Here is a 27,343-nt window from a genome sequence, read left to right as displayed (position 1 = left end):
GCTACCAGCAGTTCAAACCAGAAGAGATTTCCACTTCTCAAATTCTTCTAAACCACCTTTCCACCTTATCCTGCTGTCCAGTGAGACAAAAATAGCAGATTCTGCTATGGTTTCTTGTTAAGTGAAGCGATACAACCAAGTAGGAAGAACAGACTATCTTCAACTGAATGAACTAAACCATCCCATCCATGCTTGAAGCTAAAAAAAATACTAAGTAAATTAGTTCAAGTATTTAAGAAGCAGTTGCTCCACACCAGATTCAAAGTGAGCAGCAAAGCTATAGTACTGCACCTCCTTTACAGTCTTCCTTTGGTCACCATGTCCCCAGTGGTTTAACACAAGTCCTAACTGAAACAAATACAAAGTTGGCAGTGGCCAGTGTTTTTCCTATCAAGGCCATCCCACTGAATTCAGCCTATAAAAGAAGCAACAGAAACACTCCCATACTACTGGACTATTTCTATAGACACTCTTCTGAGTGTACTTGGAAGATCTGAAATAAAACTGGATTTTGCTGTATAGCAGGTAGGTCCTTTTACTCTTCTTCTTCAAGTTGCATGCATAAGCTAGCAGAAGGCTCCATAAAAAGCTTATCTGCTGTTCAGCTGCTCTTTTTTCCTCCCTCTCCCCTGAGTATAAAGTCATAAGAAAATTCAGAAGTCAACATGAACAAGACAAAGTCTGGCTTAGCAGCAACCATTCAAGTGAATCCTCTGACCATCCTCTTGCAAGAGTAAGGTACCTGCACAGACATGCCAATTAGTTTGGTTTAGTTTCTAAACACAGCAGGCAGGTACATGTGCAATAACTGCACAGAGTATACTGATAATCTATTAAAAATAATTACATTATGCTAATGAAAGTGCTTCGATCATTCAAATTTCTAACTATTCCTCCATGACAAAAGTCCTGATATTAGCTACTGCTTCAGATATAGACATGAAGTATAAAAGACTGTCTTCTCTACTGCTTGCAAAGAGCTTGCTATAAAGAAAACATTCATTTTATATGAGAAGAGAAAGCAACTTCCAGTATACAAATAAGCTTTGGAGTTGTTTTTTTTTTTAAACATTTATTTCAAGACAAGTTGGGTTTTCTACCTCCACAAGCTAAAGTCCCTCAACAACTTTGAACCTGAAGTCTTACGAATACTCTCTAAATAAACATTCCCTGAATACACAGATAAGCATTTCATGTTAGAAAATTTCTTCTCCCTTGGATATCCAAATATCTAATAACAAATCCAAAGGCATAGGGGTGAGGTGGGAAATGATATAATCATATTTCACTTTATCATTAACACAGGTAGGTAAACCTGTCAAAATATAGCAGTATGATTCCTTGAAAAGTCTCATTTCAGTGTAAACTAGGGAATTCTCCACAGGAAGGTTAAAGAGTTGGACCACATTTGTTCCTGATAATTAGTCAAAGTCATTGACTTACACATGAAGGGTATTATGCTTTAAATTCCCTTTAAATGGATGAAGGGAAAAAAAAAAAACCCTAGAAACTGCAGATACAGTCTTTCTATAGCTACATTAGGGGAGTCACTTTCATGCTCACTAATCTTGCTGTAGGAGATGATGGGTAGTGCTGAGAATAGACAGATTACTTGACCTGTAACTTAAGTTTTTAAGGGGAGGGGAAGAAATATTTCAGATTCCCATTGAAAAAAAAAAAAAAGAGTGTAAGGTATGTTAGCACTAAAATCAGAAGCTCATTTGATTGCATAAAGCTTAAAGCACTACCACAACAAAAGTGACCATTTGTATTAAAAGAAAGAACTGTCCTCAGGAAACAGTTATTGCAAGGGGAAATTTTATCAGCTAAAGCTACTTCAGGCTTCTAAACTTAAATATCCCCTCTAGTATGAATGAAATAGCATGCATCAACTCCCTTCTGGGAATATGAAGATGTTACTGAGAGTCTACAGGACATGCGAGTCTGTTCTGACATGAATGACACTACTGAAGGTTTCTTCATCCTGTCAAGGTTCTGCTTAGACTCTGAGATGCTTGAAATAGTCAAGTTAATTACCAGGTATGCCTGAAAAAGGTGCAGTGCCATACTGCTTTAATCCCAGTGTAAATGTCTCTTGCATTCTATTTCATCACATATGCCTCAGTTCCATGCTGGGTACCTACATTCTGTCATATGTATCCAGCATTCACTGGAGATATTGTAGGGCAACATTTTAGAATCCCCTGAAAGTATCTTTGGGAAAAAAAAAAAAAAGACCAGCTGCAAAAAGATGAAACTGTCCCAGCGACACGAAGAGAAACCAGAGCAGATGAACTTAAGATGAAATGTAGATCATAGAATCATCACTGAATTTAGGGGAAAGAAGTTTCAAATAAAGTGTGTTAAACTTAGTCCATGTCCTTTCTCAACTTTACACTAAGCTTGCTTGGTACACTATTATCCTTTTGCATGTAAAAATGGAATGCATGAGGAAATACATAAAATAGTCATTTCCATGCCAGTAAATCCTTGCACTCAGTTTTCTCGCAACCTTCCAGCTTTCACTACTGGAAAAACTCAAGACAAACTCTGTACTTTTAGTTCATGAAAGCACCACTAGATGGACACCAAAACATTTATTCCTGTAAGCGTTGCCTTATGTTTGACACTTGATTTCAGTGTGGAAGGGGAACACTTACTTTGGTTGCAGAGTAAAGAGTCAGCAGTGGAGTTGGACACATCCCTGAAGCTGATGCAATATTCAGGATTATCCCTTTTGATCTGAAAGGAAGTAAAGATATATTATAATGAAATAAAGGAAACATCTTTCATGTTTCCAAAAATTACAGCAAGCCTAAAAAAACCCTTTAGAACGCAACTGAAATTAAGATCTGTTTAAAAACCCCAACCAAATCCTGAATTTAAATTCAATTTATGCAGTTAAAAGTATCCAAGCAGCTGATATAAATCAGGAACAACTCCAAGGTCAATACAGCAAAAGAATCAAAGTTTTATTTATATACACACACACACACTGTGAGCTAAACTATGCAAAACCATTGAGTCAAGCTGTTACAAGTTCAAGAGGAGCTTCTACATCTTAGGATAAGATGGCAGAAATGGAAACACAGTTTTGTTGTATAATTTACACTTCGATAGTTCCTTTCATCTTCTAAATATTACTTCATAATGGATCTTCAAGATAGCAAGGATCTGAACTACTGCTCAGAAATAGAAGTATTTTAATAAATATAGAAGATGTTCAGTGGATGAACACAGAAAATGAAAGTTGTCTTACAGCTGTATTACAGTAACACTGAAGGTATTCATCAGTAGTATTTGGGTAAATATACCTGAAATTAGCAACCACCTGCTCTGTCAAGCCATTCTAAAGCACATGCAGGTAGGACAGGAAGGCTCCTGACCTCCCAGTACACTGATCTGAGCCATATTTATTTCTGAGACCAGTTTTACCTATCAAATCAGACATATTAAGTGACATGTAGAAAAAATAATTAATTTTAAAACCTTCATGCAAATTAGGGCAATTACTGTGTTAGAAGGTGCTGCAAGACAGTCCAACATAATGAACGATAAATCTCTACTTCTTCTAACCCTGTTGGAAATTTAAGCCATTTTACTTCAACATAGCAAAGTATGCCACGCTCAGTGCAATGAGAACACTCATGCAGGTGGACATCACACAGCTCAACTCCTGCAGATTCACATGAGTTTCCATTGTATTTGATCAAACAGGTATACCCTACACCACTGCTGCCACAATCATTTAAGTAACCATCTTAAACAGTAATTTAACAGTAATTTAAGTCACCGTTAAAAACTACAACAACATAAATGCTTCGGAAATCATGACAATAGAGTCAAACCAGCATGGCTTGTGCTATGACAAGTGAGTTACATCTGTGACTGATTTGTCACAAGGAATGAGATGGCAAATGTGGCACAAAAGAATAATTTCAGTCATTCAGGATTTCAAGCGCCTTTTCCAAAGTTCATTGTGTTTTTCAGGACTTCCCTGAAAGGCTTGGTTGGTGAAAAGAGTAGCAGCATGGATCAAAATACGCAGCATGGAAAGCATAAGATCACAAATTAATCAGGAATTTTCAAGACAGCAGAAGTGGATGCTAGAAGCTAACAGTGGATGCTAATAGTTTTCCATATCAGGACAGGTAGTGACTGTGATATTTATTCATTATCTCAAATGAAGATTAGCAATAAAATGAGTATTTATGCATTTTTTTAAGAGATTATCAGATTGGAGATTACTATAAGGAACTTTTTAAAAAGCTCAGGCTGCTATGTGAACAGACTACAGAATGGCAGATAAAAAAATCAGTATTAAGAGCATCAATAACCAACAATGCATACTAAAGAAAAAATTGTGAATAATCACAAACCTTGATGGATTCTAAATCAATAGTGTCCTTCATGAAAACCCTGAACAAGGAATTCTCTTTTGTGCAACAGTCACTAAAACCAGCCAAACAACAGGATGCTGGAAATGGCAGGGACAGATCCTCCACCACCACCAAAATCTTGTGTTACAGTCTACAAACCATCTTTACCCCTCAAAATACAGAACAGAAATATTAAGAAACTGATGATTTAAGAAAGGGGAAGTGAAGAAAAAAATCCACTCTGATACATCAATTTAGTTATTTAAGAGACTATTAAGAGCAACCACGATAAGAAGACACAAACTAACAACTGAAAAAGATCAAGATCTTGATTTATCTTCTCAGAATACAAAAGAATGATGACATTTATTTACATGAAAGATGGAAATTTAGATCCAATAAAAGAAAAGTACTCTTCTCATATTCAGACGAGGGAGTACTTGCCACAAAACTTAACTGAGGACAAAAGCTTAACAGATTCAAAGAAGGATAAGCATTGATATGGATAAATACAAGCCTCACACGTTTAAAATAAACTGAAGCTTTAGAAGAGAGGCTGACATTCAGGCTGCAAGCACAGGTCTCACAGCATCTGGCCACACTGCAACTTTCTAGCAGGAGTCGTGACCACCACCTAGATGGAGCGAATTAATGGTTTGACCCAGTAAAGAAAACCCTCTTGGAAAAACAAAACATAAAACATTAAAACATTAATAGCAGCCCCTTGCAGAAGCTCTGTGTATTGGTCTCTTTGAAGCAGTCAGTGCCACTGGGGGTTTTGTGGTTTGTATTTTTACATTTTAAAGAAAACAGTCCTAGCCTTAAAAGCTCGTAGCTTAAAACCTCCAGATAAAATGAAATCGAGAAGCATGTGAGTAGGGGGAACACTCTCAATTACTCCAATTACAATTCTGCTTCTTAGAGGAATTGCAGAATAAACATTTTCAGGGAGGGATCTGAAGAATTACTCAAGCATCAGTGTGGTAAAAATAAATTTGGGCTCCATCTGATTTGACTGTGCCATTAATGGGGAAAAAACTCAAAACCAAACAAAAAAAGTTGGTTAAGATGAAGAGAGCCAGGCCCACACCCTCACACCTCCCCGTCATTCTACCTTAAGCGGTCCAGCACCAGGGAGGCTATATTTAGCCATCTCCCTGTTGCTGTGGCAACCAGTGCCTGCTCCAGCTGCATGCCAAGTGGAAAGAGCAAGCTTTTTCTGTAATGTAATTATGCACTTGCTACTTTCCTGGCAATAAATACCATAGCTTGGTATTTGTCTAGCAACAGCCAACTGATTTTTGGTAGCAGTGGCTTTTTTTTTGTTCCCAAAGACATCAAGCCTCATTTTCAGTTCTATGAGTTTCCCATCACAGACAGTAGCCTGCGTATTTATACAGGAACTGCTCATCTAAGTGTAATAGGAAGCTTCAGATAATAAATTGTCACTTTAAGTGTTCAGAGCACAGGAGAGAAGTCACAGCAGAGAACTTAATTACCAGAAGTGGCATTCATCGAATGCTGCTGTGTTTATTATAAATAAAAAGTAAAAGGCACACTAAGATGTAGCTTTGTTTTCTTTTATCAGACCTGGATGCAAAGCATACAAAGCATGCTCTATTTTTGTATTTATCTTGCAATATATTGTCATAAAACCAACATTCTAATATGCAAAAGAACATACTAGAGCAAGCTGCAAGATGCTCTAACACACTATGTCACATCTATCTACTCAACATGCTTTCCTCCTTGAACAAGTGAGGAATGACAATGAGATTCTTAGTCTAGCTTTATTCTTAGAGCCTGGAGCCCTTTTTCTAGCCTGTGGTCCCATGTGAGAAATATATGGCTGACCTAAAGAGCAGCCAAGTCCAGCTCCAATTCATTCATGCCCTTGGTTTTGCTGGACATCCATGTTCTCCTGTGGTTACAGACTCCTAGAGGTGTTAATGGCCTGTGAGCTATGACTGCAGGAGTTGGCAGCTGAAGGCATTGATTCTGTGCACTGCAAACCCAACCAACTTCACAAAAATCAAACAGAAAATGGAAGCTTTTTCAAATATTTTTCCTTGAGACAGAAACCAAGGCTGTCATCCAAATGGAGCAGTCTTTTAAAGTAGTTCCTTATATTTAGGAAAAAGTTCAAGATGTGCGCTTAGGTTTTTTTACCACTATTAACCTTTTCTTTTCAGGCTTCTTGAGCATTTATCCTTGGAATGGTGTGTGCTCGAGGGCAGTTAGAACCAGGACCCAGCAGGATCCTGGCTTGCTACGTTTCATTCAAATCATCTTACCCAGATGGAAATGTAACAGAAAAACCAATGCAGGATATTCTGTGAGTATACACCATTCTGTCCAGAGAAGCTGAATAGATAACTCTGCTAAATGCACAGCTACAATATTTCTTTAAAGAAAGATGAAACCGAAGAAAGAAACTGTTAAGAGTTTTTAAGTTCCAAAGCCTAATAATGAAACAACATTAAATTTCCTCAAAAGTATAAAGGTTTTGGTCATGTTGGGACCTTCAGGGGACAGTGGTTTTACAAAAAACAAGTCCCTTTATCTATCAATAATAGTACAAGGAGTAGCTTCTGACCTATAAGCCCTGAGTATGTATCACCCCTGTACTATAATCCTCAACCTCTACTTCAGCTTCATTGGGAAATATTACACTCCTGCCCCAGAGCTCAGTCTTGGGTCTATATTTCTAATTCAAATCTCTTTAGATGAAATACATGTATTCTTATCTCCTGATTGGCTAAGTAAAAATCATAGCTCACCATCACCCTGATGTGCTAGACGCTGACTCCCATAACGACCACTAGCTCTGACAGTCTGCACCCAGAAGAAGCTTTGTTTTAGAAGTGAAGCATCTATGCATCTGTGCAACAACACTTGAATAACTGAATTCCGGTCTGCAATGAAGACTCTCAGATGATGAGATGACACAAACTAAACCCTTTTCCTTTTTTTTTCATCACTGTGAGATTTGGAGGCTTGCCCCACACACGGACTCCTCCTGCCGTATTCACTTGCATGGTTCTACAGAGGTTTTCCCAGTATTATGAACACGGCTCAAGCCTGATCCAGGGCAAACCCCAGCAAGGCAGGGTTAGCACCCCAAGAGAGATGGCAAACAGCCAGCAGAGCCAACATCAGCTGAAAAACAGCCTGAAGGGACTAAATGGAAATCATGAACCTTTTGATTTCACCTGGGAGCTAAGCTGGGAAGTCAGTACATGTCTTCCCTGTCGACAGTGGTGTGTTATTATAAAGAGCTGGTCTCCAATTCTACTTTTCCAAATGATCACAGCTTTTCCTCAAAATACCTCCTACTGTATAATGAGAACAAATTCTTTGCATCCATTTTACTTACAATGACTTAGAGAAATAGCCTTAAGAAGGTTATTCCCAGGAACTGTAACCACCCCCTCAGAATAGCAGGTTGTTGAGTTAGTGCTGATGAGTCAGATGGGCTTTTTAATTCTGTTCTAAAAGGAATCACCACAACAGTGGAGAAGGGAGAGGAAAAATAAAAAGGGAATCGAGTGGAAAAGGCTTCCACCGTCTGATGATTCATGCACCATCAGCGTGACTCACCCAGCATTACTCTGCCATTAAAACATGGAGACCAGGCTGATTAGTCACAGTAATGAATTTTTCAAGAAAGGATTCTCCCCTATAAATAATGATGACTTTGTCTGGATAGTGTTAGCGTGACTCACCTTTCCAGCATGCCGGGCAGCACCAATCGTGTCATCTGCAAAAGGAAAACATTCGTGATGGCTGAGAATGCAGACACCAGACAGCCAGAGACCGAGGGAAGCCTCCCTTCCTCCCAGAAGCAGCTGCCACCCCCTCCACCCCAAGCACAGCTCGGGGAAGCAGAGACCATACTTTGCGTAGGCAGTTTATTTTTATTCTACCTGGATAACTTGGCTCTGTCAAGTAGTGTGTGCACTGAATCTGGTGAACCCATCTAGTTAGTAGCACAAGAGTAAATAAAACAAATGCCTTCACCACTCTGCAGTATCCATGGCCTCTAAAGAACATTAAAACACCACAGAACTACAGTACATGTACCATCTTCCTCTCCCTGCAAAAAACACCCTTCTTCCTCAAGACTGACTAAATTTACCACCTATGCCAAGATTCAAAACATTATCCAATATATTTTAGCTAGGCTAACTGAACTGCCGAGTTTAAGACAAAAATAAATTATGGAGCAGCAAGAACACTGACAGAACTAGTGAATGTAAGTTTCCTACATTATTATCTACAGAAAATATTTAAGACTCCAAAATACTTTTTGCTGATTACACAGATGTTTTCACACTGAAAAAACTACATCCCTAAGAGGAAAGTCGCCTGGCAAACATCCTCACTGCTCTGGAAACTCCTGCCATTATTATGACTCTGAGCAATCCATCTACAAGCTGGCTGAAGGATTCTCCAGAGCAGTAATCCTAAAACAAGATTCCAAGTTGCAGACAGAGCATCTCTGACAAGGGAAACAAATTAAGCACTGATCCAAAGTTGGGCAAAATTTTAATTAGTATAAAATAGTTAATTTTCCCACTACTACCATCCTAAAATACAATTTAAATCCAAAACTTCTGCCTTCTTAAAGCAGTAGCAAAATTCTGCTTGTGCAAAATTCTTCCCCGCCCCAACTAACCCTATGCATAACTGTCACTGACACCAAAGACAGATCACACAAGAAATATAAACTGCTACCACTTTTGACATCAAAAATGTATTCTAACAAGGTTTTTGAGAACATGGGAGGTAGGTAATAAAAAACTAAAACCAGCATACACCAAAATGTAATGATACTCCCACTGATCCCGAATTACCTTGCTAGCATAAAACACTGAATATTTGAATAGTATGGAAAGAAAAACACACGCAAAAGAAATCAGCATATACAGGCACACAAAACACCTGTAAGCACTTTCATTACAAAGAAACCATTTTTATTGTAGGAAGCTACTCATTTTATTATCACGACTACATTAGCCCTTACATATGACTCAGTCTGGGTTTGAGGTTTTATTGTTTGTTTGTTTTTATTTTTTAATTATAAAACATACCCTTTCAGGAAAAAAGGAGAAAAAAAATAGGAAAAAAACCACAAAAGAAAACAATCTCAGTTGATTGCAGACACACAAAGAAAATGCCAGAGAAGGGTTGTGTTTTGCATTTTTTTGGCATTTCTTCCTTAGAATAGATTCTGCCATCAGCCACACTGCATGACAGTTTTGATAAGGGACTGTACAGGCAGGAGTTGAACAGGCCTTCCTTTCATGAAGTCAGCTGTTGACACACTTAGCTGTCAGCACTGCCCCAGAAGTCAAACTAAGTATTCAGAGCTGATAAGCATCAACAAGCTAAACAGATCTGATGCAGCTTCAAAAAACCCTCTAGTATTAAGTTTAAGCATACATGAGCTTTTTCATACACTCATGCTTCAAAAGAGATGTAGAAACAACTATTTATTTTAATCTTAAAGGATGAACAATGATTTGGGCTGATTTTAAGACTAGTTCAAGATTGGAAGAGCTTTTATCTGATCCAAGTTTTATGATCTCTTCCACAGATCCCTTGGCAAAAAGCAGCATACTGTTTCTTGCCTCTCAGGGCAGTGTAATGCTGCATATCATCTCCACAGATTGGCACGCAGACATGGACTGGAATTGCCTTCCCTTAGGCAACCCATAAATGATCTGAAAAACCAGTATACAATTTCCTACTGTAGAGGAGACCCCATGTTTGAAACTTTGTCATAAATCCACACAAATGCATTCATTGGTCTAAGTCCAAATTACAACCCACCAAGCAGCTCTAACAGTTTATCACGAACCCGCTGGCTACTAAAATATGCTACAATAATTGCTGGACTTACATAAAATAAAAAAAACTATGAAGCCATTGACAGCTGAAATACAGCAATAGGTACACAATTTGGGGGAGAAATTGAGAAGTCTCTCACTACCAACTGTGTTAAATGGTTTGTTTCTGAAGTTCAGCTGGACAGGCAATCAATTTTTTTCCCCTCCGCAGAAAAATACTGATGGCAAAACTGGGCTTCATACTCAACATCACTTGCATTTGTTTTGCTAAAATTCTTATTTTGAGGGAACTTCAAAATTCTGTGAAATAAGGTAAAAGTTTCTATCAGTATTTTTACACCTTTGTGATTTGTGAAGAAAATATATTTATGAATATTCAGTATCTTGATGTAAAAATACCATTATTTTTAAAGAGCAAGATAACAGAAGGCAGTGTTCTGAGTCAGAGTCACCTGACCCAGCCAACTGCACACTCAAAGTGCATGACTGGAAAAATGCTGGCAGAGTATTCTGCAGCCATACTCAGGTCTGGCAATTTTATACACTGTACACACATGTAAAATATTTTCAGCATTAATTCAAATAAAACAATTCATAGAAGAAATGTAGTTTTATCACTAATAATGGTGTCAGTGGCGTCCACCTGTGCTTGTATTGTATAATCCTTATCCAAAACAGCCAAACTGGTTCACACTCATCTGCAATAGCTGTAATTTCAGACACGCCATTATGGAAAAAGGCATTTCAAAACCTAAAGATCTAGAACTGAATAAATACCTCCCAGATAAAGAATCCAAATTTTAGCTGGGTCTTGTTTAAAGATAGTCAGTTAGTTCTGCAATGGTGTGTATTTCATAAATGACAAAGCCTTGCAAGGCAATCTATAGGAATTTGCATGCAGGATGTCAGAGAAATTTACAGTTCTTTGAAGGCAATTTAATACAGGTGGAAGGAAGTGTCAGGAAGCCTAAAGGAGAGGTTGGGAGCTACCCTAAAGAGTGCCTTCAGCTGGTGATTACTGAACATGGTTAAGCTTCCATCACATGACCTTTTTTTTGAAGGAATACTACTTTCCACAGAAATATGAGTGCTACAGTTGAAAATACAAATGTTCCCAAGACTCTGAAGACTCGGCTAATTCCAGACAAGTAGTTGGGCTATGTGAAAACTGCCAGTTCATCTAAAACAAAGTGCTTTTTCTTTCTGAAAATTTACATTGGAGCATGTCCATCTGACAAATTTGTTCAGGACAGGCTACTCAACATCAGAAGCTGTTAATCTTTGATATTTTACAGGGTCTGGCTAAAAGTTGTATTTAGCACACTACCATGAGGAGCGGTTGTTGCACTCTATTATTTTGTGTGTGTTTTCCTTTAATGCACATAAAATGTTATAATGGAGTCTGGGGTACAGTTGGTTTGGAGGGTTGCTTTGTTTTTAAGTCAACTTCTTTCATACCTAACCATCCAGATCTCAAGTTCCAGAATGCTCAGGGCAAATGACTAACTTAAGGCAGAGACTGATTACAGACCAGTTCAATAATCTTTTATAGGCAGCTATAATTTCTTGATGCCCTTTTATTTGCAACTGCATTTATTACATTCCTGGCAAACACTGGTTGCATTGTCCACTCTTCCTCACGAAACCTGTCCTCTACTTTCTAGTTTTGGAAAAAGTAACACTACTTTTACCCTAACAAAGCAAAGATTCCTACTTGCAAATAAAAGAATGCACAGAGTTATAGCTAGATTTACATTCTAAAGCAGGCACTACAATTAAAAGCTGCTATTGGAGGACCAACAAATATAGTTGGAAATTATAATCATGGATTTCCAGTGATTTTTCTTCAAAGAAAACCTCCCATTCTTAGTTATCACTGCATTGTAGTATTTTCTCAATCTGGTCCAAGCAATAGCTCAGAAGTAGAGACTTTGGAAAAAATAATAATACTAACATGCAAAATTATTATCATCTTTCAAGTGATGTTACTCAGACTACTAAAATACAGCAGGAAAAGCTGAGATAAATATTCAAAGTCATCCTTCACACCTTATGGGCCTCACAACTGTTATACAACACCAGAAATCGAATACCACGGTTGTATATTTAGAGAGAAATCATTCTATGATGTTACAACTGCATGTCATTCTTTCCACTTTGAAATGGTATAATGATACCCTTTCTATAACTAGAACTAGGCAAATACAACAAAGCGTGAGGCTTGAGAATTTGGACAAGTTTCCTACAGTGTTATGCATCTAAGAAGCTTCCCTCATTCACAAACCTGGGGTGAAATTTTAACAACTCAGAGCAACATAACTTCTTAAAGAGCAGGAATTCCCCATGGTGCTCCCACTCAGGTACAAAAACATCACTGTGACCATGAGCCAACTCAAGAGTGTCAGGGCATAGGATTCACACAAGTTCACAAATGCAGTAGCTGTTTAACAAAGTTAACTGGTTCCCTTGCCTGCAGATGGTACCTGAAAAACTAAGGAACCGTTCTCATGCACTGGTAATTACATTGATTGTGAAGCCCATTCTCAGCATCTAGAAAGATTTTTTATGTGTCTGTCTTGAAACAGTAACTTCTTAATGCAGCTCATACCCCAAGCCAATCAAGAACTATTTGTATTTGTAGAAACTAGCAAATAAACCTGATGTCAGCTCAATTCATACAGTAACCCATGTGGCCATATCAGGGGCGCCAGACATAAAAATCGAACTATAAAAGTAACAAGGTCTGCTCATTTTCACTGACTTTCCTCTGAGCAAGTTTTAGAAGAGGAAGTTTTCCATATTTAGAGCCACAAACTTTTGAAGTTAAAAGCTGAAAGCTCTCAAAATAAGCATATTTCTCCTCTTGCCCTTTACACAGGACAAAGACTGCTCAAATAATAAAGCTGAACTTTCTCTTTTCTTGAGGCAAAATATGTGTTTGTGTCAACCCCTAATCTACAGAAAGCCACAGAACTCTAGGATTTCCTGAATTTCCCCAAGTTACTTGTACTTTGAAGACAAATCCCCAGTGATTCTCTGACTATTGCTTAAAAATATTTATCAGAACTACATTTCCCTTGATCCAGCTTCCTGTGTATCACACTCTCAGACTGAAAGTCAGCAAGGTGGAAAACCACAGCATTGAATTTCTCCCTCTGGAACATCTGAATGATATTCATGACCACCTTCACAGGATGCTTACTCCTTTTCCAAGCACTGGCAACTGTCCCTTCTCTGTTTTAAACTTGTATTATGTACTTGGCTAGATCACTAACCCCCTCTTTGATTATGACTGGGAATAAATGTTAAAAATCTCTTGACTAGACTGGAATACACACACACACAGGGTTCTTGCAGGGGACAAGCAACTACTACCTGATTTCTGCTAAGGTACCTTTACAGATGTAGTATTAGGCTGCATTAGCCCATCTGAATACACACTGGGGAGAGAGAGAGCGAGAGAGATATTATTTCCTACTGTCTTTTCAGGATTGCTGCTCCACAGGCTTTTCTTCTTTCTACACAGAGGTCAGCATAAAATACTTCCCCTCTTTATCAAATACACTAATTTCTGCTCTTCCTTTTAATTTTATATTGGTTTTGGGTTCTGTTGTTGCTTTCTTTCCTAAATTCACAGTTTCAGACTTTGTGGTAGTTATTCCCATGTCCTGCCTGAGATTCACAACCTGGTGGAATTCACCTCTCACTACTCCTCCATTACAGGGGCAGCTCACACCAGATATCTCAGTTCAACATGAAGCATTTATGTATTTTGAAGTCTTGAGAAAATAAAAGCATCTCAAATGTGACAACAAAAATCCTTGATGTTGTAAAGCCTATTACCCTTTTGTACTGACAATCAGTATAAAACATGAGTAAAGTCATCAACGTGAAGAACTACCACAGACACAAGGGATGTATGTGTACATCATTTACTCTCCCACTTCACCTCTTAGTGCCAATTTCCAAGCAAAGCCTGACCTGCAAGCCTAAAATTTGCATCCCCCCACAATATAATAGCCTGCAAACCAATCCAGCTCCTTGCTCAACCAACCGCTAAGCCAGCACTCCCTCCACTATTTAGTCCTGCTCATTTTTCAAGAGAAAATAAGTTTTTTTATAAGTTCACTCCCAGTGCAATTAGCATATTGTGACGCTGCAAAAGAAATAAACTTGCAATTCTTTGCATACCAAGTAACTCTTGCAGCTTTCAAAGGACAAAGAAGGGCTACCTGAAGCATTTGAAGCTATCCTCTGTGCTCCTATACCTACTCACTTTTTCTGCGGGACAGCAGTTCTAGAACCCTTGGCTTTCAGAACATTAAGCCAACAGCCAAATCAAGTTTATTTTTCCAAGTGAAACTAAAGGCTGTAGAATACAAAGATGAAGTTAATAGAAGATGAAGTTAATACAAAGGAACTGTGATTAGAACTATACAGAGCAACTCTAATTTTGATTTCTCAACACTTACTGGTTAATGGAAAAACCCAGGGATTCTGACCTGGTATTTCACTCAATGCCACTAATATTTGTGTCTCAAAATGCAACAAGATATCCAAAAATTATAATACAAACACACATTACCTGAACTGCTACCAACATTCATTAAAGTTCTGCTATTTGAATCCCTCAAGAAACTTGAGATGAGATTATGACAAGATAATGAAACTATATATACTACCTCATCTTCTTCCTCATTTATTTGTCAATTAAATCCTTGTATACTACTGTATTAAGTCTCAAGCTCTCCTGAGAAAATACCACAAATGAAAAATCTTCATTCTATTTATGGCATCAAGACCCATAACAATTATTTGTTTGTATATTATATGAAGACCAGAGTTACTCCTGCACTGCACACATGAAAATGTGATATTGCCCTGACAGCTTAAAAAGCATCTACTTTGGCTGGGGTACAGGGTGATATTTTGTCAATTTTTTTAACCAGTATTTTAAAAGACATGAGATTTCCAACATGTTTTAAGCAGTTTTACATGGCTTATCTTCAGTGATGTACAGGGTGCTTTAAAGGCAAATCACAGTAATTAACACTTCATGCTATACTGAATGAACCCCAAAATTGCATGACTGCATGGTTCACAGGTGATCTAATCCAACACTGTTCTAAGGACATGATGGGGGCAGGCAGGGCCTGGATTTGGGAAAGACATAGGTTTTAAAAGATCTGACAGAAAACAGGTTCTCAAAACACCTGCCAAAAATCCATAGTATTAGATGCTTTGCAGCTGGGAAAAATACTGAACAGTGGGACCAACTAGGCTAACAATTTGTCCTGTGAGGTGAACATGTCGTCTTCACTCTCAGTGTGCCCCTTCTTACACACTGCATATCCCGTAGGAAATCCAATGAGCTGATTAAGAAAAAGATGGATCAAAAAGTTATGGGATGTGCATTATGCTTCAGAACTGCCTATACTTATGGCAACAAAACAGACTTCAACATTTCTGCAGAATCAATCTGTGCTAATTATCCTGACTTGCCCACTTCAAGTCCAAGGGCTGTTTCAGCCAGAACTGGAATTACTTGACATACACACCAGAAGAGTTGAGCTGTTCAAAAGGTGCTGCTCATGGCACATGGTACAGGCTACTCAGAGGGCAGGGGACATCATAAACTTTTAGGCTCTGAGAAAGGTTGGTCCAAAAGGCAAGGAAGTGGATGCCAATGCTCTAGAACATGACAGTATAAGTTATGTCATACCTCTGACGAGGATCTGGAGATGCTGTGGGCAGAGCCTGAACAGGTAATAGCTCTGCCTTTCCTGTACTTTCACATTTCAGCAGACCTTCAGCTTCTTGCCTAAGAACTTTGTGCTCTCTTCCATCACAAAGTTTGTTTTTAGTCAGACAAGAAGAATATTCTTATTATTGTTTTTAAAAAACACACACAAATATTCATACACACACACACACATATATATATTAGAGATGGTATCAACCTCAAAAATGGAACTAAACATTCACAGGATTACATCCTAAAAGTCTAAGTGAAAAGATACACAGAATTTTCCTAAATTTATTTTTTTCATACCATGATTCTCTAGTTCTATGGGTGCTCCTGAAAAAGTGTCTTACAGATGGCACACATCCCTGATGCGCTCTTCTCCCCAAAACACTAAGCATCTGGCGTGCCTACTGTCTAATTACACAACATGCTCATGCAGGAGAAAACATTTTCAAGCTTGGAATCTTATGCTCAAACTCTGATTAAATGCAGTAGCAGGAGTTGTTCACAGTCAAGAAAAAAGTTTTCAAACAGAAGCAAAACCACTATTAACACACAGCAAGCAGATTTTCAGACAAAAATAGCCATTTTTGGCTATTCTTGCAAAGAGGTTGAAAGGACACAAATCTTACAGGAAGCTGTATGACAATTTTGTTATATTGTTGACAAACACTGACACTACAACTGAAGCATTAGATTACTTATGAGAACAACACAATCTAGCTGCATCTCTGGAACTTTGGGTGTATGCTGATTTAAACTATTACACTACCCTCCCATCTTCAGAAATACATACTGAAGTAGTTAATCTGTAATCTTTCTACTATAACAAAATGCTCCCAGGAAGACTGACACCCCAAATTATTTTATCACTGAATAGTGCACTCCCTCTGCTGGCACAGCACAGACCTCACACTTCAGCAGAGGAGGTCTGTACACCACACTTCTTCAGATGTATACCTGATGCAGCTCAGTTAACTTAAATTACTTCCTTAAGAGAAAGTTATCTTAAAAGCAAACTCATTAATAACTGACTTCTCTGATTAAATCTTGCAGGGGGAGAACAAGACACCATGGGCTATCCTTGGTCAACTAGAAAACTTGTACTTGTCAGGCCCACGGTCATTTTCCAAGTGAAAGGCTTCTGAAGACTCACTGTTATAGCATTTCTAACTTTTCAACAAGTAGTTCTGAGATGTTAAACAAAACACACACAGAAGTAAGAACTTGCAGCAGTAAGCTGACATTACCAACTCCCATTCAGTCAAGCAATGGCTGCATTTTCACTGTTTGTCTGTTTTAACGAAGTGTGAGAATCTTATTAACGCATTGTTTTAAGAGGTGCTGTGCCTCCTCACATGAAAATCAGAGTTTAGACTCCCCAAAAGAACTGTACTAGATTACTTTAACTGACCTAATCAGAAGAGTTGCAATAAAGTCAAATATTTCAAGCCCTCTTTGAAACCTCTACTATTTTAGCTTTGAGGCAGAAGGTTAACCCTTGGCTAATAGAGATACACTGTTACGCATAAGAAAGTTTAGCAGTGAATACTCACAAGGAGTTTCATCATTACACTGATAATACACTACCAGCATCCCTGTGATGTGTAAGCAGCTATTCCCTCTGTCCTTCTTAAAGTTTGCTATACTAGGATGAAAACCTCATTTTTGAATGGGCCTCATGTTAATTAACAAGAGAACCACCATACGTTTTAGCCTGAAGTCATGCTGATTTCTTCTCAATAAAAACTTCAGTTTAAATATCAAAAAGTGAAGGCAACTTCTGATGTAAAGTTAATGCACACTTACGTGAACTTGGTTTTCCTTCTTGCTCATATATTTTGCAGAAAATATTTAAGTGCTTTCTCACTACAGTGTACAAAAACCTTAGGCATGCAGAGGTAAGAGCTGCCCACCCCAAAAAACACACGATGCAGGGAGAGAAGAATGAAGCATTTACAAGAAGGACTAGAAGAACAATTGTGAATAAGCATTAAATGCTGTTTTATGTACTTACCTTGCTCCTTTCAAATAGCTAATAGGCATCTTTGCAACAAATTACATTTCACACAACCATCAGAACAGTTCAATATTACAACTGGAACTTCTGGGTTTCTCCAAGACAAAAAATGAACCTGTAGTTTAACAGGTCAAAGTAATTCCCTCAGACAATTGAATCTTGTTTTCTGGTTTTGAATTATCAAGAAGTGTTGGTAACTTACCTTACAAACAGATATGATGTTAATGTTAACCATTTTGTCGATCGTCTGCAAGAACACAAAGTTTTGGGGTTTACTCATTTTAAGTTGTTTCAACAGTATTTATACATCCTCTGGGTTTAATTATCCTCTGGGATAAATTATCTGCCTTTTCTCCTTGCCTGCCTGCTAAAGTATGAGGAACAGTGACAGGCTTTCAAAGCAAAGTCTGTGAATTGCTCTTTGTCAGGTTTCATCTTTGATTAGGGACTTGCATTAATACAGAACCCCACAGGTGTATCACACTGACACTATTTCCTAACACTATTTGCAATACTTACGACCTTTAATAAATTCTTATCTTTTACACGTTTTAAAATTAACTACCATATTTTACTCTTCACCATTTTAATGACTTTCAGTTTATTCAGGAGGTAAAAAACTAGGATTTTATTTATTTAATTTATTTTTGCTAAATATCATGGAGCTTATTTGAAGGTGAACCAAACACTAGACGTATTTAACAACACTTAAGCAGAAAACACAAAACCACAATGGACCCAGTGAGCTACAAAGGTTTCAGAAAGAAAATCATGCACTAGTGAAATTGTTCATAATCAGAGTTTTCAATGTATCCAGTACAACCAAGATTGTCCCTACATCATGAACTGTCCAAAATGGTCTTATTTAAGTTTTGTGCTATAGACTACACAGCTTTCATCTATGAAATTGCTTGCTCCCCTTCAATCACGTAAGAAACGCCCAGCACAAGCTAAAGCAGCTCATAAACAACAGCCAGATGAGACCAGGGACAGGAGCAGAAGAAGCAGGGAAAATGCGTAAAGAACACCACCAAGAAGTGAGACTGCCATCATTAGCATTGTGTTATGCTGCTTATGGGAATTTCCAAGCTTTTGAACACTTGATTCTAATCAGAAAAGCTCATTATGTGTGTTCCTTAACCAAACCTGAATACTTCTGTAACATCTGCTAACCACAGTAGAACACTAGAGGGTACCACAAAAGCACTTACCTTCTCCAGATCTGGAATATCAAGAAAATATTCAGGATAAGCATAGGCAATTCCCACATTGTTGACTGAAAGAAAAATATAAATCAGATCACTTGGATGCCCCCTGATTAATGACAATTTTCAAGCAATTAAATGCTTAAAATGTTGCTTTTAAAGACATTCTAACTGCTTTGGCCAAGTTTCCTGAACTGGATACATCCCGGCGCACACGCAGCGGAATGCGGGAGCAACAAGGCCAGGCCATTTTAATGTGTGAGTGTTAATTCTCTCGTTGTTTACAAGCTGCTGTGTTTAGCACCTCGCACCCACGCCCCACAGCGCGGGGGGCACGACGCTGCCTCTGCCACTAGCGGAGTTGTCTGCGGGGTGTGAGCCGGAGAGCAGCTGCCTGGCGGGACAGCAGCTGAAGCCGTGTCACGCCGTTTTTTCCACAAACAAATGAAGGCCTGAAGCGCGGTCAGAGGCGAGGCGCAGTGCCCGCGGAGGGAGCGGCGGGCGCGGTGCGCGGCGCGGCCAGGAGGTGGCAGCAGAGGCCGGCGCGGCCGGGCGGGCGCGCCCCGCACCCCGCCCCGAGCGCCGCCGCCCCCGCGGGGACCCCGCGCCGCCGCCCGGCCTCCCTGCACGGAGATTCCCCGCGGGAAAGCCTTCTCCCCGTCAGCCCACACCTGCACGGGATTACTTAAACCTCCTAGACTGGGTTTTTCCAATACTTTACACTGGCACGGTTTTATTGTCGGACGTGAAACCAATACCCATCCTCTAAAACCCAGCCCCAACAGGAGGAAACTTCTAATTCTGTTCGAAAACGGTGCTGCTCTGCAGCCTCCAGCTCCATAGAGCACATTGATATGGAGACAAAAAGCAGCAACCAAAAGGGATCTCCGCTTCCTAAGTATCTGTTGTTCATCTTACGCAAGTGAATCGCGTGACATGTGGTTGCTGTGGCAACATTTTACATTTATATAGTGTCTTACACCCCAGAGAATCCCGAAGTTCTATGTATGCTCAGCAGCACTGTGCACCTCCAGGCAGCAGTCTGCACGGGGACAAGAAACGTCGTCAAAAGGCACTGATGCCTTTTTCAAAAAATAAAATAAAATAGCCCCTCCATCTGTGCCAAAAGCTATCGTTTTAAGACCCAGCCTGAAAGATAATTTAAGCATCGACAGGGATGCAAGATGTGCAAGAAACAGGAGGAAGAGATTCTGGCAAAGTGCGCCAACTTCATTCGGAATTCCCTCAAGCTCTTTTAGTCCAGATCTTAGTGTATTTATGGAAGTTCATTAGTCACGCTGTGTGTTTCAAATTTTTAACTTTTAGATAACCTTTAAAAATTGAGGTGAGGAATTGAGGGGAACAGGGAGTTGGCAAATTCCCAGCAGACATTTGCTATATTTAGAAAGAGTGAAAAGTTTCTAAAAGAAAGAAGATCCAGTCTTGCTACTGCCAGAGTGAACCTAATTTTTTTTCTTCTTTTCATCCAAAAATAAACTATTTTTCGTTCCATCTCTCTGGAAAGGATTTTGGCTATGAATTGTGGCAGGGTTATGGGACTAACCTTGGTGATTCTCTCCAAATTTAGAAGGCTTATATGATTCATGCTACAGAGACAGTCACACAGAATTCACACCCTTTACTGCAGACTAGGTCCCAGATAGGCACCTTTCCACTTTCTGCAATCATCTCTGCTGCAAGTTTCTAACACACCATTAAAAAAATCAGGTTTTGGGTCATACCACCATATTTTAAAAAGAAAAAAAATGGATGGCAACAGTGTAAGATACTGTCCAGCACAAACTTCTTTCAAGAATCAGAGCTATTTAAGAACGGCAAAAGGAAGATTTCCCACCTCTGCTTGTTTAACATATTGCTGTAGCTAGCACATGTTCGAAGTCACTGACAGACGCTGTTTTGAACACACAGCAAAACATTATGCAAACTCTTTTAGCCTTCCTACGTGGGTGAGAAGAAGCTTCCAAATAAGAAGTTTACAAGGATTTCAATCTGTAAGTACTTTAGTTAGACTCTGTGGAACTCCATAATTAGAAGCTCATTCTTGAGCAGTATGTGCGGAGACTCCTATGTCTCCAAGTATAAGGTTAAGAAATAATCAGCATTGATCACTGGCAGCTGTGCTGTGCTACCAATGCTTCTCATACTTACTGTTCCAGATGAGACCTGAAAGAAGAAAATATACTGGAACCTGAGAACTCAACCCTTATGGCTGGTCTCATTTAAATCCATGTTTTCCCTCACACAAACGTGAGAAACACAGCTCAACAAAAGCTAAATTCTGGATTGCAACAAATATTACATAGTTTAAAATACAAGGCACTAAAGCAAGAGATTAATTACCACAAAAAAAATTAAAATACTATCCTTCTGGAGTAGCCACCATCTCTGTGGAAAAATTACATTGGCAAATGGTTTCTATTAATACAGCTATATCTGGGGGAAAGAAAATATCCACGTATCATGTAATCTGGTGATCTCGAGCACAAGATCTACTAAAACTGCTAGTGATTAATTAAAAAAGAGGTTTCTGCAAACCTGCACTGACAGTGGCTGCAAGAAAAAAAAAGTGGAGGAACTCAGCTGGAGAATACACAACTCTAGAGCATTTAAGTTGCTATTTTTACCATGTTTTTAGCTAAGATGCTCACGCAAATAAAAGCAAGAAGCAGGCTATGTTTAAGGAACGTGCTTTGTTTTCCTGTAATGATTTTACACAAAATTTGACACACACACACTGCTTTAGTGCCCAGTTTGTGCAAGGCTATAAGAAGTCAGATTTTCATGATTTTGTAAATCACCATAACCTAATCATAGCCTAAAAAATAATAAAAACCCTTCCAGTGGGGATATGTGCCTTGCACAGTAAAAGGTTTGCTGGTGTTTTGAGACACTTAAACGATCTACCATTCTGCAGCAATTGCTACGTGACAGGCAGCTTGCAAGCCTTACACTCTGAGTGGATTTTGACAGGACAGATTAGAATGTACATTAATTTTACTCTTCAAAGTTTCTTTGGAACTTATTTCCTTCAGAAACAAGAAACAAGGCATTCACAGCTGTGTCACAACTACTCTTTACACAAAACACATCCTTGGCAGTTGAAGTTACTCCAGTGGCTTTGAATTTTTATTGCAATTAAATACTGGATGCCATGAGTTGTATGTACTCAAGTCTGTTAAAAGTGGTAGGGAGCATTCTGGGGTTTATCCTTTAATGTTTTTTAATTGCATTTTTATATACACTATTTTCTGGAGCTTTATTTTCAAACAATGAACAACAAGATTCATCTATTAGCAACAAAGTTCATAGAGTATATTATCATGTATATAACAAATTTGTTTCGAAATATGCCTAAAATACCCCACAGCTGCAGCTCCAACTACTGCACTTCAGGTTAGTAAAATGGGTTTTGTAGTGAGGAGTGCTTTATCAGATGACAGGTACTAGGAGATGCCTGAGCCACATGTTTTTTTTCATGTGTTTAACCATCAGAGGTTCTCATCCCTATATTGACTAACCATAGAAATACAGGATATGCACTGACATATGTGTTTCCAAGGGAAAAAAACCCAGAAAACCAATAAGCAATTTTTTTTTTACCCCACTGTTCAAAAAAAAAGATTCAGGTAAACTGCTATTACGTTGAAACTCTTCTTAGCTTGTGATAAAACAACTATATGAAATCACCTCAGTTCTACATTTGACAAAGTAACTGGAGGGATCACCTTGTGTTTTTTCAAGGACTCCCACACCACCTACTCTCCTGTGATGTAGCAAACCATACTCAGGCATATTGTGCTCCTATCAGCAAAATAAACAGCTTACCAACATGGCCAGAAAAGGCTTTTGAAGCAGGAGACAGTTACTTGATGTCCTATGGTAATGATTGAATTTCAACAGCTCTGTAATTAAAAGTTCACAGTTCTCCCACAGGGCTCTACTCCTAAATTGAATATCTCCTAAGCTAAGTATGTGAAGCTTGCTTCGGATCTAAGATGGCATTAGGGCATAGAATCATAGAATAGTTTGAGTTGAAAATGGACATTTAAAGGTCATTTAGTCCAATCCCTGTGACATCCTCAGCCAGGTTAGGTTGCACAGAGCCCCAACCAACCTGGCCTTGAACATTGCCAGAGATGGGGCATCCCCCACCTCTCTGGGCAACTTGCTCCAATGTGTCAACACCTTTTCTTCTTCATACCTAATCTAAAGCTACACTCTTTTACCTTAAAGCCATTGCTCCTTGCAACAGTCCTATTATACAGGCCCTGTTAAAAAGTGTTCCCATCTTTCTTACAAATCTCCTTTAAGTACTAAACGGCCACAACAAGGTCTCACCAGAGAGAGACCTTCTCCAGGCTCAACAACCCTAAGTGTTCATGACATGGTGTGTGCAGTCACAAGCTTCAGTCAAAAGCCTTTAACAATCACAGGGTAACACACTGAACACATTCAATGAACATCACAAATTCCTAGAAAGTAGGCACACATGCAAGCACCGTCTCATGTAGTGTATCAACAGCAAGCTAGAAAATATCTCAAGCATGCAGCAACAGAGCCTTAGTGAGAAAAATAGTAGCTTTTGTGAATTAGTTTCAATAAACTTCCATATGGGAAGAAGTCAGTAGGCATGTCAGACAAAACACAATGAAAGATTTAGAAAAATCAGTACAAACCTAAAACACCAATCTCCAGGCCTTCCAATCCGGCTTTGATTCCATTATAAATATCCTCTCTCTCTCCAAAGACTGCAACAATGACTTTTGTTTCCACTTTATACTTCTCCCCTAGAAAAAAAAAAAGAGTTTTAAGAAGTTTTAAACAGTTTACCATTCAGATATTAAGACTGTAACAGTTATTAGATTCTACAAAACATTTTAAGTAGCTAGCATTACACATGAACGTTTTCACCTCTCCAAGAGGAATCCTTGAATTTTAACATTCCCTGCATAGACATTCATGACATTAATCTACTTTTGGTGAGAACAAAAATTCTCAAATGATTCAGTACATTTTGTTTGTAAGGGTCAAGAAAGGTGTCAAGATAGCAAATTATACACCTTTGCATAGAACAGCAAAAATGGAGAAATCTGTAACCACATGCATACAAGCGTTCACATACAGCTTGACAAGAACACTTTTTTTCAACTTAAGCCAAATGGCAAATGAGTTGCTTCAGACCAAGCAAAACAATTCTTTATTGCTCTCCATCTCCATTCTTACTTCTGGTCCCATAAAACTTTTTGACTCTTTCATTTTTTTGAACGTGTACCAAAAAGGGAACGTGTGGGTGAAAAAAAGAGCAGAACTTCAAATCTGATCATTCCAAAGCCCTTCTGATGTGCTGCTGTCATCTCCAGCCTTACTAGAATAGGAAAAATACATGTAGGCAACTGCATTTTGAAAGAGAAGGCAGCAAGTAGTAAAAATACTTCATCTAAAAAGCAATTCTGCTTTCATCAAGCTAAATTATATTGAATTAAAAGCAGTACAATGTCCTCCCAGACTTCAAAAGAGCAGAATAGCAGCTTAACATTGCAGCATCTCTGTTTTGCTGCACCCGACTCCCACCCTAGCATTCCTTAAGGGACCTGTATACAGCTCGAGAAGGATTTTGCAGCACGTTGCCCCCAGAGCCATTCATAAAAACCAGTGCCATGTTAAAGGAAAAGAATCATTCACAAAAAAGATTAGAAGCAGCCAGATTCCCATGATGCTCCTTCCCATTCAAGGGAAAGCCGTGACTCCCATGATCCTGCCATCCATTCATGCAGAATCATGAATCTACTGAACTCACTGGTTTGCTGGCTGCTTCCCCTCCCCCCCCCCCCAATATCCCTAATGGCAGATGAAATTATTTCTGCTCCTTTTCCCATCCTCAACCTCTTCATCTCTCCTGAACAGCTGCATTGTTTAAAAATCCCCTGAGAGATGTTGCTATGTCAAATGACTACGTAAATAGCATTAAGCCCCTACTGCAGCAGCAGTCTTGTGATCACGTCAGAAGAAAATCAAGTTCAACACTGGAGGGGGGGGGCATAGAAATGGTCTATTTTTGAACACAGCTGTTCTAATGTTTAGCACACACATTTGTTTTTTTTACAGGACACAGAATTAAGAGCAACATTAGAGGCTCATCTCATACGTGCAAATGGACTGGATGGGCAAAGCCCAAGCCACACACTTTACACACATGTCATTTTTAACTGTTCTGTGGGATCTGCAGCTGTCTTCACTGCCACTCAGATGCTTTGTGAAATGCCACTTGTTTAAAGGACCCAAACACCACTCTCACAAACTGCTCAACTGGTCCTGTCCTTTTTATACTAAACACTCTTCATTAGGATTGTTACCAATCCATCTTCAAAGCTTCCTGAAATCACTAGAGATACTAAGAGGACAAGGTAAAGACAAATCTGAATACTATAAATACAAATAATATTATAAATTATATACATAATACTATAAATAGAAAACAATAAAGTATTCACACTACTATTCTTTGAGCCTTTAGACCCTTCTTTAAGCCTTTAGAAAATTAGCAAAGAGCCATTACATTTATGGTAGTTAAGCAATACACTTAAAAAAAGCTACAGCACCCTTTGTGGGCAGAGACTGTACAGTACAACATATAAAAACATGTGAAAAGTAGAAGGCTGCCCACTGGTATAACTAGAAGATAAGGTCTTTGTGCTGTTGCTCATGCAAACATGCAAGGCTGTCTTGCCCCAGCAGATACCACCAGCTGACCAAATCCTCCCTCCTCACTTCACAGCAGCTTTCAGGTATCCTGTAACTTTTGCATACCCTGTGCCCTGTCCCAGAACCTGCAATAGGTGGGATGATCCCCTACCTCAGAGAAAGAAACAGTTCTATGTCAAATTACAATGCAAGTAGCATTAAGTCACTTCTGTGTAAACTTGGTCTAGTAGTCAGAGCACAAGGTGCAGAGGAGAGCAGGTGTGCTCTCCATGAAAAAATGGAAAAGGGAATTTCCTTGATCTTCAGGATCAAGATGTCCTCAAACAGATGGGCTAGGAGAGAGCACATTCCTGTTTTATCTGCCAGAAAGACACTGAGATGTAGAGTAATAGAGAAAGAAGCAAATAGGCTATGTCCTTATCCAGGGTATCTAGGAGTGCCTAGGCTACTGCTGTCCAAGAGAAAATCTGAAACTCCTTAATGGAGCTTTCAGCTTGAGGACCAGGAGGTACTTGAGAGCCACAGGGAGTGAAAGGAAGGTATAAGACAGTTTTTGCAGTCACAGCTAGAGGACCTGAAAGAGCTATTACCTGCCAGCATGTCCAACATTTCTGATGATATTTTGAAAAGTGGATCTGATGTTTTGTCTTCAGAACTGTATTTCAAATGCTCCTTAGCAGGAGACTAAATATTACAACATCATGCTGTCTATAGTTGTGCAGCAGTCTGTCATCACCTACCCATAGGATGGGAAAGGAAGTTCAGCAGATCTCCTTCACAATTCTCAATTCTGACACACAAATGTCCTAATCATCTCATTTACTAAAAAACCTAGGTGAGATCAGTATTGACCCTACAAATAAATATTAACCTAAGCATTCACATGTCCAGTTAATTTGCAGGACCTGTATTACCTTAGCCAAGACATCTGATAATTTAGCAAGACACCAATTGTGCTCTACAGTATCCTGGTAAACCAATAAAAGCAGACATGATCTTCTGCATTCATAGCATCATTTGAGAAGTAGGTTGCTGACCACGAACAAATTTTCACAGCTCTGGAAAGGCTGAACAAACCAACAATCCCAATAATGATAGAGCAGGCTGGTAAAAACATTGTACAAGACAAAAAGATGAAGTGAACTTTTGCAGAAGATACTGGGATGTATTCTTCCCAAGATCCAGAGAGCAACCCAAGAACACAGACTCCAGAGGCAGGGGCACAGCACCGTCCAATACAGTGGTCATGCAAACAAAAGCAGTACATAAGATACACAATGAAAGGAGAACATAAAACAACTTTTAAAAGTGCCTATTTTTGCAGTGGTAAAAGAACTACTGACTTCCTGAGGCACGTTCCCATTGTGCATTTCTGCACAATACAGGAATGAGGCAGTCTGGAAACAAATACACTACTT

General features: G+C 39.0%; 1 protein-coding gene across 1 annotated transcript in view; it reads right to left on the bottom strand.

The window, feature by feature from the left end:
• Positions 1–27,343, bottom strand: part of HSD17B12 (hydroxysteroid 17-beta dehydrogenase 12) — an 82,856-nt gene that overhangs the window by 9,154 nt on the left and 46,359 nt on the right. Inside the window, exons 4-8 of the mRNA XM_005522405.3 lie at positions 23,900–24,010; positions 19,209–19,273; positions 18,200–18,244; positions 8,105–8,139; positions 2,661–2,742 (exon numbers count right to left, since the gene is read on the bottom strand). Of these exons, the coding sequence (XP_005522462.1) occupies positions 2,661–2,742; positions 8,105–8,139; positions 18,200–18,244; positions 19,209–19,273; positions 23,900–24,010 (338 nt within the window). The remainder of the gene's footprint in view (positions 1–2,660; positions 2,743–8,104; positions 8,140–18,199; positions 18,245–19,208; positions 19,274–23,899; positions 24,011–27,343) is intronic.

This window comes from Pseudopodoces humilis, chromosome 7 (genome assembly GCF_049639895.1).
Source record: "Pseudopodoces humilis isolate 2021_Gansu_Grassland_sample_001 chromosome 7, ASM4963989v1, whole genome shotgun sequence".
Lineage (NCBI taxonomy): Eukaryota > Metazoa > Chordata > Aves > Passeriformes > Paridae > Pseudopodoces > Pseudopodoces humilis.
The sequence above is the reverse complement of the archived record's forward strand: the minus strand, read 5'-3'. Positions and strand labels throughout refer to the sequence as shown.